The sequence below is a fragment of the Puma concolor genome, chromosome B2 (genome assembly GCF_028749965.1).
Source record: "Puma concolor isolate L17-30 chromosome B2, mPumCon1.1.hap2, whole genome shotgun sequence".
Classification (NCBI taxonomy): Eukaryota; Metazoa; Chordata; class Mammalia; order Carnivora; family Felidae; genus Puma; species Puma concolor.
The window spans coordinates 100910057-100925125 of NC_141671.1; the positions used below are offsets into that span (position 1 = coordinate 100910057).

Genomic DNA, 15069 nt, shown 5'->3' on the forward strand with positions numbered 1-15069 from the left:
TTGTAAAGTTAGAAAGAAATCTCAAATAGCCATCTAATTTTTTGCTCTAGGCAAAGCTACCCAAAAGAGCACATCTTTTGTTAATTAGAGCAATTAGGAAAAAAATTTTTATGTTCAAACTACTGCCACAACAGAACTTAGTTCCTCATTCCTATTCCACAAAGGGTACAGGTTGTTAGTTATCTACCTAAATAACCCTCAAATTATCAAGTTATCAATGACCTCATCTATCAGCTATCAATTGGTGCTGCAATAATGCTACGTGAAATAATCCATCTCAAAACTCAGGTTTTGTAAGATAATAAGCATTATTACTATTATTTTTTTGCTCATAAATTTATACGTCAATTGAACAATTCTTCTGAGCTGGGCTAATCTTGGTTAGCCTTGCTCATCCGTTTACAGTCGGCCAACAGGTGAGCTTTGCTTGGCTAGTCTCAGATGGTCACACCCGGCAAAGCTCTCTGTGCGAAGTTTCTGATCTTTCAGCAGGCTACTCTGAGATTAATCTGAGACAAAGCTATTGGCTCAAACAAGTCTCAACAACTCTCAGATTCATGGGGCGGGTGGAAAAAGAACCCATCTCTTGATGGGAGGAGCTAGAAATTGCACTGTGAAAGGGGTAGAAACAAGGATGAAGACCACAGTCATTTATGTATGGTACAGCTACAAAAACTTCACATTAAACAATCTAGTACAAATGCTGCTTTCCCTCCATCCTTGAATCTGGATTGTGTAAACACTAACAAGTCACTTTATCACTGCAAAATATTTCAAAAATGCCGTTAAACTGAAGGCAAGGTGTACTGAAATTAGACAGCAAATTGAGATTTTAATTTAAGAGCGTAAGGAGTTGTAAAAAAAAATGTTGATTTTGTGACCTTAGAAAAAAAAATGATGTAATAGCTATCTCCACACAAGACAACATGAATCTGTATAATTAAGAGGAAATTATATGCTTAAGTGGTTTTTAAGTTTTTTACTTACTATCTATGTATTTAAAACCTACTATATATATATTTGATAAATTATCAGAAATAGTTTTATTCAAAGAACAACACCCATGAACCTTTAAAATGAACCATTTATTAAATCAGACTGTTATTCTTAACAGTTAATGTAAGTTACATGTATGTTTATGTCTGAGTATTTCACATGGAAATTTTTTAAACTCTTATAGGCAAGCAAAATCGTACCACACAATATATAAGTGGGAAGGGGGTACTGCTAAACATTCAAATAAGGCAAGTATTTAAAAACGGTAAAACAATAACTAAAAAAAAAAATTCAAGCATTCCTTTAAGAGAATTCAATACTACTAGCTAAATGTACTTTCTGAGTGTATTCATATAATCAAGGCAGTGTTTCCTCTTGTAAAACATCAGAAAATGGAATAAGGCTCATTAATAGATACAGCTGCCTTCAAGATTTCAATCTCAGTTGCTTTCTTTAAATTAAAATTCACAAAGTGCACAATTAAGATATCAAAAAACTGAATCTGCTACTCTAACAACAGCTGTCCATGCTTAATACTTAGTGGTTTATTTGACCAAATTATCTTTTCAGGGAAAAATAAAAAAAGATAAGCCACTGTAAAACATTTAGTTTGAAGTGTATGCTAATATTTTTCTTAGAAATCAAAAATTATGGAGGAAAAGTGTTATTTATCATAAGGAAAAGAAAGCAAAACACTGGAATGACCAAACATTTTCAAAGAACAAGCACCACAAAGGACATTCGCATTCAGTTTTGTAATATTTATCAATGTATTTTTCTTACTCCAACCAATCTACTTCATCAAATTCTGAATCATCTTCTGAATCACTATATTCCACAGCAATGCGGCGAGACAGGATGGTGGCAACATCATTTTCAATGCGTTCGTGTTTAGCTTCCTGTTCACGCTGCTCTTCTACTTTGCGTAGCTGAATACCTGATAGAGAAAAACCAAAGCATTCACTGTAAGCCAAGATACTAAATATATCATATTATTAATCTTTTTGGAATAAAATCAAATACATGTGAGAAATACTAAGAGGAAAATAAAAACCAAGATCTATTAAAAAGAATTTGAAGGGATCATATTTAGAATCACATTAATTTGGTCAATTAATTCTTTCCTTATCTGCAATACTAGTTGGTCAAACTTACTAGCTATCCCGGTGAATATCTACAGTTTATTTAGGTATGATGGTCTACTGTGCCTTTCTACTCACCAACCCCCCCCCCCAACGCCCCCCGAAAAGTTAACCAGTGGTCAAATAAACATTGTTGAGTATGTTTTCTGTGGCTTTACTCTCCCCAATACTTGAGGGAAAGGCACTATTTTTCATTCTATATTGTCAGTGTTTGGCTTATAGTAGGTGCTTAGGAAATGTCGGCTGAATAAATGAATGAATATGAGAAGTCTTTCCTTGGTTACTAAGGGAGGAACTTTAATCCTGTAAAGGCATCTGGTAGAGCAAGTGTCACTGATACAACAAATGGACAGCCTTACTACAGAAGAAAATACCATTTTTAAAGGAGTGACCATACATATTAAACATAACGTAAAGGGTTTTAACTAAATTTTCTATAACTTATAAGTCTGATATTCTCAATCATTCAGTAAACATTTTAAGAATCCCCAAGTAGGAAAATAAAATAATTAAATGTAGTATTTTCTCTGGCAAATGATTTAAAATAAAAGTTAAGGGCACCTGGATGGCTCAGTCAGTTGAGCATCTGACTCTTGATTTTGGCTCAGATCATGATCTCACAGTTTGTGAGATAGAGCCCCATGTTGGGCTCTGCACTGACAGCATGGAGCCTGCTGGTCTCCCCCTACTCGCGTGTGCTCTCCCTCAAAATAAATGAAACTTAAAAAAAATGTAAGTTGAACATAGCTTTCCTTTCTAAAAACCACTTGTGCAAAAATATGATCATCTACAATTTTATTAATGAGAAAATGTTATTGTGCCAAATATTTAGAAAGTTCCTAATGCTACCATAGCAATGCTTTTAATGGCCTGGAGAAAGTTACCTTTTCGTATTGCTTCCAGAAGGACACTCCTGGCGTCACTGATTACAGGTAGAGTTGATGGATGACGCTTTGGCTCAGAAGCAGGTATAACTTGTGATGGAGGAGATGGAGGCATTAATGGAACATGGGGACCTGGGGCAGTAGATGGAGCTGGATGTAGCCCAGAGGGAGGATGAGTAAGAGCGGCAACTGTGACAGGTGACGATGGTCGAATGCCAGGTGGAGGCAGAGGAGGCGGAGGTGGGGGTGGAGGCAGCCCCTGGACTTCACCTTGTGGGAGTGGATGAACTGGTACAGTCTCACATACTGGGGCAGCTCTAGCTACCGGTGGGGAGGGCTGTACTAGAGGAGGTGCAATTGGAGGAGGAGCTGGGTGAAGAACTCCAGGGGCAATCTGAAGAGGAGCTGGAGGCGGTGGTACCGCTGGAGCTTGCAAAGCAGTGGCTGGAGGTGGAGGTGGGGGAGGTACTGGTGGGGGAGGAGTTGAAGTCATTGAAGCTCTTAATGAAGAAGTTGACAAGGCAGATGGAAGAGGTGGTGGAGGAGGCGGGGGGGTAGGGCTCACAAACACAGGTGTCCTGCCTGTAGCTGGTGACTGAGGGCGATTTTCTATCAAACCTGTAGCAGAACTGAAATGATAAAGAAACCCTAGCAAGTTACTCAAAGAGAAAAACCGAACCGCATGACACATATTATGACTATCAAAAATGATATCAAGGTAGATGTATTAACATGATCGTATAGAAATTAAAAATTCTTCAGTATTTAGGATGGAATGAATATGCCAAGAAAATTAATGGGTGTTGCTTTCATTTCTAAGATTCCAGATGGTCTCGTCCTTTCATGCACCTGTCAGAATACACTCAAGCATTTTATGCTTACTTTGATAAATAAAAGGCTCAATTCTATGCTGTGATAGGAGTCTTTATAATGACTCAACATTTATCACATTACAATATTTGCAGCAATACCTGTGGTCATTACAATGCTGTATTTATATTGAAGCTATTAAGACTCATTATGTCATTTCAGTAAAATCAATAACAACTAATTACAAACCACAAAAGGAAAATTAGGACTGTCAACCCTTCCTGAGGATGGAACATTGAGTGATTCAGTGATAGAAGGTTGATCTTTTTAACTGAAAATTATAAAGCTGATCTCTATTTACCTATTAAAAATTTTATAATAAACTTCAAAACTGCTTTACTGAAAATTATGAGCAATTGCTTATTCTCTCTCAAATTCTCAAAGTATTCCCCCTAATACCAAGTTAACACTCATAATCATATCTTTAGTTCCCATTTCTTAGTCCCTTACCACATTCTAAAAATTCTTAATTTTTATTAATATACTACACATCATGTGCTTGATAATAAAGGTATAATAAAATGAAAGACACTCTAATCTTTAAAGTGAATTCTCATTAGCTACATTTTTCCCAAGAGTACGGGTCAGCTCTTATCAGAGGCTGGCAAATTACATCCCACAGGTCAAATCCGAATTGCTCCCTGTTTTTGTAAATAAGGTTTAGCTGGAACACAAATAGTCATTTATGTATAGTCCATGGCTGTTTTCATGCAACAGTGGCAGAGTTGAGTAGTTGTGACAGAAACTGTAATGCCCACAAAGCCTAAAACACTTGCTAGCTGATCCTTTCAAGAAAAAGGTTACCAACCCCTGAGAAGCAACATCAAATGCCTGTCCCAACATACCTGATACAGGTGGGTATGGGTTTCGCATCTCCTGCTCCATGCATTGGTGGGGGTGGAGGAGGTTCATGTGGTCTGACTAAGACCCTTTCCTCAGCTCTAGTCAGAAGTTCACTCATCTGACTAAATGGCAAGGCAGAAAGTGAGTAAGAGCCATCCATATGATCCACATATGTCTGAGGTCTAAAAAAAAAAAAAAAAAAAAAAAAAAAAATACAGTATCAGTGTATTTTTCTTGAATTATTAATGGTATAAAGTGTGGTACAGGAGACATTTAAGCTTTATCTTTTGAATGCCAACGTTTTAATCACTATTATGAAACTTCAGAAATTTGTTACATTTATCTTGCTTTTCAAACAAAGAATGCTGCTCATAATGTAACCTTTCCTTGCAGTTATTTTATTATTTCATAATATAATACTAATTCAATTCACAAGGATAGAAAGTATTACATATAGAATCTCATAAACAAAATTAACTTTTCAGTAAATTGTGTTCAAAGCTATATACCCCTCTGTTTCATTTTTTTAAACAAGATGCCAATGACAAAAAGCTAGAATATGAAAACTGGAGTCTTAAACCTAAATGACTTCCAAGTATCTTGTATCAGCGAGAAAGGCCTCCATGATACTAGCACCACAAGGATGACTAACTACATTGTTTTGTCTTTTTGATGTTTTCAAAGGTGTTAGGGTACTCAGAAAATAACTGAGTAACAAAGCAACAAATGACATAAGATCAGATTTAAGCAAAATTTTAGATACCTTGAGCATGTGAAGGTTTTATAAATATTTGCTGATTGTAGCGCATGCTGGGGACACATGTACACAAAACAAATTAGAAACTACAGCTGACTTTGAACACAGGTTTGAACTGAGCAGGCCCACTTATATAAGGATTTTTTACAGTAAAGCACTGTAAATGTATTTTCCGTATCATTTTCTTAACATTTTTTCTGTAGCTTTGTTGTAAGAATACAGTATACAATACACATAGCATACAAAATATGTGTTATGGATTATTTATGTTCTCAGTAAGGCTCCCCAGTCAACAGTAAGCTATTAGTAGCTAAATTTTGGATAGCCAAAAGTTACATGTGGATTTTCAACTGCACAAGGGATTGGTGCCCCTAACTCCCTTGTTGTTCAAGAATCAACTAAATTGTACTTATAGTACTGGATCAGGTAATGCTGGTAATACTGTAACTACTTAACAGCAGTAAAAATCAGTGTTTATCTATAGATTATTATTTAAAAAAATAAATCTCAATTCTTTCAACAATGCATATAAATATCTTACATGTGTATTACTCCTAAATTGGCTAAGATACTGGCCTAATAGTTTACATGTATTATTCCAAAGAAAACTTTAAGCGCTTTTTCCATTAAAAAATCAATAATTATAACATATACAATAATAACTATAATCAGTCAACTATACACAAATTTCTTCACAGAGAGATGCTAGTATAATGTTTATTAGGGTAGCATGTTACTCAGATGGGGCCCCCTGGCTACTGAGCAAGGAAAAAGACCTGTTCTATAGCTCTGCAAAAGGGGATGAGTGATTTTGTTTAAAAAGTCCTGATATAACTGAGGTGGGAGATGTGGCATAGAAAGGAAGTCAGGAGAAAGAAAAAGAAACAAAATATTACCCTTTCTCAGTTCCTATTTTATATGTAGTGAATCTGTAATATTTCAAAAAGAAATTCCAGACCCCATTGCTCTACTATGAAGTTCTAGCAGACTCTGCCTGAAATACTGACAGAGAGCTGAGAATTCATATGAAACCCTGAAGATCATATCATCTCCTCCAACCACCTCTTTCTATAGATGACAAAACTAAAATCCAGGTGTGAAAATGACCTGCCCATGATCAGACTTTAGTAGGCTCACAGTGGTCAGGGTTTCAAAATGATTTCTATAGCTAAAGTAGCTGGTTCAACAGTTCAGGACTTTAAGACTTAAGAGGCACAGATATTAGAAATAAAGCCAGTATTTTATCATTAATTTTGTTAAAAAACAAAAAAAGAAAAGAAACCTTGTTTCAAAATGAGAGGCTGGGCCATTAGCAACTTCAATATGCTTATGTAAGAGATTAGCATCATCTTCAGCCAGCTCTGGACCTTGGGCCAGCTTCTGCCATTCTCTCCGCCTGTCATGAGGTGCTCTTGGCACTTTTTCTGGTTCATGAGGACGATCTAGATTTTTCTGCTATAACAGATGTATTGAAACAAAGCCAAATGCTGAAGTGCTAAGTTTTTAAAAAGAAGTTATAACAATCAAAATAAAATTCTAACATTAATACTGAAAAAGACAATGCCATCATAATATAGTTAAAGTAACACAGAGACAGTTCATTTGTATGTTCAGAGTTAAATCTTAGTTAGTTTGCTTGTAATCCCAGTTTCTTGTCATGTTTCTTTAACTTCTAATTTGAATTCATGCACCAGATAAAAATAGTATGCCTAAATAATAAAATTTGAGGTCAGAAAGTCCTTCCAGATGAAAAACAGATTCACCAACTCTGCTCCCACATCTATTAGTTTTTACTATAATGAGTGAAATTTCTACCATTAATGGCACTGCCTACCTTTAACCAAAACCTGGAAATTTATTAAGGCTATGTAATCTGGAAAGTGACCAATTAGCCAGCCAATACATTAGAAAAAATCCAAACATCCAATTAACTCATTATAACTGTATCACTCAACAGGAAACAGGATTTTCAAAAAACAAAACAGAAAATAAATCAAACTGTGGGAAAAAGCAGAGAGGGGTCTAGAGTAGGTGTAATGAAGTCAAATGCCCAAAGGGGCTAAGCAGATCACATACGTGAATCAAGAAAGTTGGGCATAAGATGGGGACTACAGTGACTAAACAAGCATGTCCAACTAAGGCTTTCCAGTTCAAAAATTTTAAAACCACTGTGTTTGTCCAACAAAACAGTGACTGCAGGCATACTCTGAGCTGCCAGTCACCAGTTTGCAAACTTCGGCTAGAACACTGGGATACTGTCTAGTACAGAAAATAATAACATGAAGGCATTATGGGGAAAAGGGAGGAGAGAAGAGATAGCTACAGAAGAAACAGAGGGATGATGAGAACAGATTTTGCATCTTTCATAATTCTGCCTAAATCCAATTTTCCTTCCCTCTTTACTTCTAGTTCTCATCAACATGGAATAAAACAGATCCAAATGTTTATTACAAAGTAGAATATGATAACACAGCAGACAGATAACAGGAATTTAGGGAGACTAAAATAATCTTTCCAAAACATTTAGGATATGATCTGTGTTAAGAAAATATTAGCTTAATCTACTTTGCCAATATCTGCAAAATATTCCTTCATCCCTTCTTGCCAGAATGCCCTTCTCTTCTCTGGTCCACTTAATTCCTAATTGTTCTTTGAAATTTATTATAAGCTTTGCTGAAAGCATTTACCAACCCTGTTCTCTGGCTAAAGCAGGTAGTTCTGTGCTACCTAAACCTTCCATGCATACCTCTGTTATGGCACTTATCATGCCATAATATAAGAATCTGATTGCTCATCTGTTCCCCAATTAGTCTGTGATCCTCCTGTGTGGTTATGAAGACTTCAGTATAAAACCGACAAAATACAAGATTAATAAAGTTCCAGTATGCAACAAAACACAAATACATGAAAACTAACTTCAATTTTTTCAATCTCTTGTAATACCTTCTGTTTCCTCTTTTCCTTCCTCTTATCCTCTGTATCTTGCAACATTTTTTCTTTCCATAGATCAAAGAAATATGAAGGATTGGTATAAAATTTCAAACCTTCTTTACCATCATCTCTGAAATAAAAAATATCAATTAGAACATTTATCAGTAAGACTTAGAGAGGCAATCAGAATAATTTTACTAAAATGTTTTTCCTATCAGTGAAATACAGAATGTGTAAAAATATTGACGAAATAAGAATACTGCATCAATATTCTCACAAATCAGACAAAAAACTAAGGAAAATGGAAACCCAGGAGTTTTTCAGAGATGGTGTTACTAATCTGAAGAACAGCTGGACAATTTTCATCTCTAACTAGTGCTGAATACCAACTTTTCTACAAGTCCTCTGGGGAATTCCAGTAATTACAAAAGGTTCTGCCAAAGATAAAAGCCTGAAAAGACAATAATACCATTTACAATGGAGATATACAAAGAGTTTCTGCCAATACTGTAGTTTACTTATTACCTTACGAACCTCCCCGCTCCCCACATTTCCTTTAATTGTCATGCTAGTAGTAACAGTTATTTTATCCAATGACTTGCACACTGATAAAACCGCTTCAAATAAGTATCTGAATACTATTTTATTCAGGATATGTGTGGTGTATCTTAAATTACCCATTTAACAAATCATGTGGAACTACCCCCAAAGAAAGCCTGAATAATTCCAGATTTTATTTTAAATGGTAAAAAACATTTTTAAAATAGATACTACATATTCATTATGTAAAAGCTTAATGCATATAGATCAAGAGTAGATATGAGCAAGCAAAAATGATATTAATTTTGTTAGTGTGGTGGAATTTTGGGCCCTTTTTATTTTTCATCTGACCAGATATTACATTAAAAAGACAATAACAACTCCTTGTGTCTCAAAACAACTCCCTTGAGTAAGTCTCATCTTTTGTATGCCAGAACCTTGGGAACGTATGTAGTGAATAAAGCACAAGTTTTCTAAGGGTGATGGATAAAGAGGGTTCTCTGTGTTGATCAAAAGCCCAGTGACATAAAGCATATTTGGGGATTTAGCATATAAAGGTAGACTGCTACCTATCTGAATATGCAGTATGAAAGTAAATAGCCAGCCTTCATATTTATTAGCCCACTGACCTATACGGAGTGAGTATATTGAGAGGTGGAGGCTGTTCACAAACATCATACGTCTCCTGTAATGGAATAGGCAAAGTCTTGCGGTCGAAAAGCTGCTGATCTTGAATCGTAGAACTTCGGAAAGCTTTTCTCATTGTTATATCTTGCAAAGACACTAAAACAAAAATCAAAAATGTATTTTATTTATTTTACTAAGTGGATTTAACATTAGGACAAATTCACATACTGTGTTTAAGAGTCAGCATGGTTCAGGAAGTTGTGACTGTAGTGGCTTGAGAATCAGGAACCACATTTTAAGTGCTCTATCATTATGTCCCAATATCATTTTGTCTCTGATCTTCCCAATCAGATACGTTTCAGTGCACCTTTGATTTCTAGGGCTCAAAAGGCTGTAATGATGCCTGAAGCATATCTGTATTTCCCACCGAAAATACCTGTCACTTTTCTCTACTTGCCATCACTACCCCCTACTAACCTACATCCTCTTCTTTCTTTTTTAAATAATCTTTTTCTCTCATTTCTCTTTATTACTTTTATTTAGCTTATACCAATAACACTGAAGGAATTACTTAGTCCTCAGTTGCATTCTTGGCTATATTGACCTCTATGCTAGCTAGACTATAAATATTATACATACGCTATAAACTTAAAACATACTTTACCATAAAGAAAATATTTTCAAGTACTGGGCAATCTATATCATCATCTATTTCACTTATCTTTTATCTCATACTATAAGAATCTCTACTTAGCTATGAGCTAAGACTAAGACTGTCTTGCACACTAGCATAAAATAACTTCATTTACTCATTTTCTTTTGACGCATGCAGCATGTTAAAATAAGAAATGTATAAAATCTTTTTCCATTTTTTTAAATGTTTATTTATTTTTGAGAGCGAGAGACAGAGTGTGAGTGGGGGAAGGGCAGAGAGAGAGAGAGAGACAGACAGACAGAATCTGAAGCAGGCTCCAGGCTCTGAGCTGTCAGCACAGAGCCTGATGCAGGGCTCTACCTCAAGAACCACAAAACCATGACCTGAGCTGAAGTTGGAAGCTCAACTGATTAAGCCACCCAGGCACCCCAGAAATGTACCAAATTAGTACATTCTTAACTCTTAGGATGACTTTCTGATATTGAAAAAGTAGGTGATTCTTACATATTTAATTAATATGGCTTTTAAGTATACAGATAAATGCTTTATGCCATAGAAGTTCTTAAACTTTTCTTTAAACAATTCGTAAACTATTCTTCTCCCTAAAACAGTATCTCTACCATCCTCACAAGTATTCACTCAGCATGAATATTCAGATCTATGGAATAGCTGGAGCAGCATGGCTCTACAATGGCCACATCATGACTACATTCCCAGCAATTTCTCTGCTGTATGATTTGTAACACACTTAAAACATCAAAATAAAATTCAGAGAAGGAAAAAAATTTTTTCTCATCATTACTAACGAGTGATGTAAAAGATATTTAATGAATACAGGCTCTAGGTGCGAGATGTTCTCAATAATTTTTATTTTATTTTTTTATTTATTCAATGAAAATAGATGTTATTATTCCATTTTAAAGATAAGAAAACCAAGACTAGGAAACATTACATAACTGGCCAAAGGCAAAATAAGCAGCAGAGTCGGATTAGAAAACCCAGACCTGTCTGCCTTTGAGACTGACCCTTTCACCCTAACAATACATGCTGTTCTCTGGCTCCCATCAGATGTGGCCTCTGTTTTCTACAATCAAAATGGACCAATTCTTGCCACTCTCCCACTCCACTTATTTACCATAAGTATATAACCAAGATGGAACCTAGTGTTTAGTCTCCCCAAACGGTCTTACTCAAGGAGAGAACATATAATGTAATAAGCACTTTTCTATCTTCAACTGCTCTCATTTACCATTTGTCTTATTAACAGGTCACTAAGACAAAAGCCTTTCAGTTACCAAAACAACATCTGATATTTAAATAGTACTATGTAACAGTAAGTCAACACAATATTTGTAAACATAATTAAATACAATAGTATAGGTCTTTGTTTAAAAACTCATTTTTTTTACACACTTTCTAAATTATATTGGTAGTTCTCACCATTACTTAAATGATTTACTAGTAATTTGAAAACAAAAATATTAATATTACACTCTGTAATTTAAGTATTATATTCATAATATTACTTTACGTGAACTCTTACTGAGTTTAAAAATCTAGGTTAAATAGCTTTGAACACTTCTATACAATATCCCTAAAATAGTATCAAATTAAGCAATTCAGCTTTTAGATTCTGAATCCTTCTCCAATGTTCGCCATAAGCTTAAAGGAAATTATAAACAATTCTGATGGTTATTGGCACATTAAGATTTTTTTAAATACTTAAACATATCTTTAAAGTTATTTAACTATTACGTATATTTTTGTTTTCAATTTCAATTGGAGTGCTAAGATATTTGTTAAAATTTAACAGTAGTTTGAAACTGTTAATTTTTATTTCTGTTACATATATGAACTATCTCTGTATTCTTGTATTATTAGATGGCATATATTTATAACTTAAACGTTTAACTTTGAAAAGTTTGAATGTAAATGATATATTTAAAAGTATGGTCATAAAATATTTTTTCACCACTAGCAATTATTTCAAGAATTTCATGAAGTGTAGTTAATACACATATACATGCTTCAAAGGATATCACTAACAAAAACCACTCACAGAATGGGGGGTAATATTTGCAAATCATGCATCTGAGAAGGGACTTAAATCAAGAACGTATACAGAATTCTTATAACTCAACAACAAAAAGAAAAATATTCTAATTTAAAAATGGGGAAAGGACCTCCAAAGAAGATACACACATGTCTGATAAGCCAGTTAAACCCTAGTTTTAAATCCTGGCTCTACTACTTCCTGCTGGATAACTTGTCTCTACATGGCTATAAGCCTTGAGAAAATGCTCAACATCATTAGTCATCAGGGAAATGCAAATACATTCTACATCATGCAGCAATATTAAAAACATGCTAAAGGAAAGAAGTCAATCACTAAAGGTCACGTACTGTATTATTCCATTCATAAGAAATGTCTAGAATAGGCAAATCCATGGGACTTGAAAATAGATTTTCTACTTGAAAGTAGATTAGTAACTGCTAGAAGCTGGGGGAAAGAGGATTTAGGGAGTAACTGCAAATGGGTATACGGTTTCTTTTTTGAGTGATGAAAATGTTCTAAAATTGATTATGGTGATAGTTGCGTTAACTGTGAATATACTAAAAACCACTGAATTGTACACTTTAATGTCAGACAGGTTCATTGTAGGGTGTATGAAATACATGTCAATAAAGCTGTTTAAGAAAAAAAAAAGTTCTATTTTGATAAGAAAATCATATCCAGACCTATGAACTTATATATTTGCAAGCAGTAGAAACTTAATATGACAAGTATTTACCTTTACTTATTTAGGTTTTAATTAGGTTACATAAAAAGAAGCTGGGATGAGCACTAGGTATTTTATGTAAGTGATGAATCATGGGAATCTACTCCCAAAGCCAAGAGCATACCATATACACTGTATGTTAGCTAACTTGACAAGAAGTTATATTAAAAAAAAATATATATATATATATATATATGTATGTATGCATGGAAGTTGGTTCTATCATGAAGATATCTACCATTACATTCTACTTTTTCCAGTGATATCTTCTATTATTTTTATTCAAATTTAGGTATGTTATATACCTTGTACTTATACTAAAAATGTTATTCAACAAAAAAATATTTTGAAGAAAGGGATATAAGAGATATTCTATATATATTATTTAATAATAATTCTCTAGGGAAAATAACTGTAAATTATGTTCTAAATAGTTTCATTTCTTTTTGTATAAGGAAAAAGAACCCAAAAAATCAAAAAGAGGAATTTGAGACACAACAGCATTCAATGTATTCTATCAAAGTATAAAATGTCATCTTACCACTAAAGTTTTTACCATTATGTCAGCCTGTAATGTATTGTTTTTCTTCTCTGATATCCCTGGTTTAATACTTAGTATAGAATACTTTTATCCAACATATTGGCAATTTGGGTTTTTTGGGAAATGTTCATTTAAGGTGGGGAGTAACATTCAAACAATTAGATCAGAGTTCATCAATTTAATATGCACACACAAAAGAATATTAAAAGGAATTACATTCTTAAGGAATCAAACCTAAAATTTCAAGTAATTTTCCAATAACTTATTTCTAGGACAGAAGTATACAAATAAATTATAAAGGAAAAAAGAATGGAGAAAAGGTCTGGTTAAAAATTTTAGGTCAAAAAATTAAAAGCTATTTAATATACAAAGAAAAGAGGCAAAAAAGAAAAAGAGAATAGAAAGGCCAGAAGAGTCACACTAACGGTATTTATAGATAATTACAACAGGTACATCAAAGGTCATCGGTAAAAAAGACTTGTGATAAATTTGTGTTTAATACTGTTTTTAAATATATTGCTCATCTCACCAAACTCAAAATACATATGTGATAGAAAATATAATATGAGTAAACTTACATTCTTCTTCCTTAGGGTCAAGCTGTGTAACACTAACAGATAAACGGTCCACACGTTCTTGCAATGAGTTAACTCTGAAGGAAAAACTATGTGCCTCATTGAACAATTCTCCAAATATATCTTCAGCATACTTACCTAGGCAAAAATGAAACATATACCATAAATTTAATGTGATGAGAGATAAATATCAAACAATTTAACATTTAAAAGTGCTATCCTAATGAATTTGACATTTATTTGGAACTAGTTTATACAACCCTAGCCTAAAAGTAAATGAATTGAGACAAAGTGATAAAACATAAACCCTGGGAAATCTGGTTTTAAACACTAGTTCTACCACATCCTGCTACGTGACTTATGCCTAAAATGCAAATACTCTACCTGCTTTATCCGTATCTACCCATCTGGTGAGGGTTAGAGAACGCTATGATGAAAAAGTACATACAAATAATATATCTTTTAAATCAGTGTTCATAAATAAACTCTACACTAGAATTGAATTTCAGGCCAACTGACAGAATCTAAGAGTCTTCATAAGCCCAGCAGAAGACCAGTCTCAGATATGCCCAAAACGTACATTCTGAAAATTTGTGAGGTATTTTATATTTTCATGTTCTATCTAGTTTCTTAAAAAAATAATCCTAAATCTAAAATCGCTGTATTTTCTCTAGTCATATAAATTTCTATTACTGAAAAGAATAAGAGAAAATACTCCTATTATAAAAGGAGAAAAAAACAGAAATTTCTATCTAGTAAGTAAGCCAGGGAGAAGTTTAGGCAATCTATAATGAAAAATATTCAGTGTATTTAGAACATATAAAGTAATGCATACTTACAATATAAAGATGAGTCAATTACTATGTACACCTTTGAATAAAAAAAATTGACAGTCTTGCTAAATTAAGACATTTTAGACCCAAGCATA

At 33.9% G+C, this 15069-nt stretch overlaps 1 protein-coding gene across 7 annotated transcripts in view; it reads right to left on the reverse strand.

Moving 5' to 3' along the window:
• Positions 1 to 1066: 1066 nt before the first annotated feature.
• The window catches only part of WASF1 (WASP family member 1), a 70781-nt gene continuing 56778 nt past the window's right edge, over positions 1067 to 15069 (reverse strand). For 4 of the 7 annotated variants that reach the window (XM_086707569.1, XM_086707570.1, XM_086707575.1 and 1 more), the window contains 7 exons: positions 14145 to 14279; positions 9593 to 9746; positions 8409 to 8553; positions 6775 to 6947; positions 4738 to 4917; positions 3023 to 3651; positions 1067 to 1933 (listed from right to left, as the gene is read on the reverse strand). In XM_086707569.1, coding sequence (XP_086563695.1) covers positions 1776 to 1933; positions 3023 to 3651; positions 4738 to 4917; positions 6775 to 6947; positions 8409 to 8553; positions 9593 to 9746; positions 14145 to 14279 — 1574 coding nt within the window. In that variant the 3' untranslated portion in view covers positions 1067 to 1775. The remainder of the gene's footprint in view (positions 1934 to 3022; positions 3652 to 4737; positions 4918 to 6774; positions 6948 to 8408; positions 8554 to 9592; positions 9747 to 14144; positions 14280 to 15069) is intronic. The other 3 variants (XM_086707574.1, XM_086707572.1, XM_025925513.2) reach the window with 3 other exon arrangements.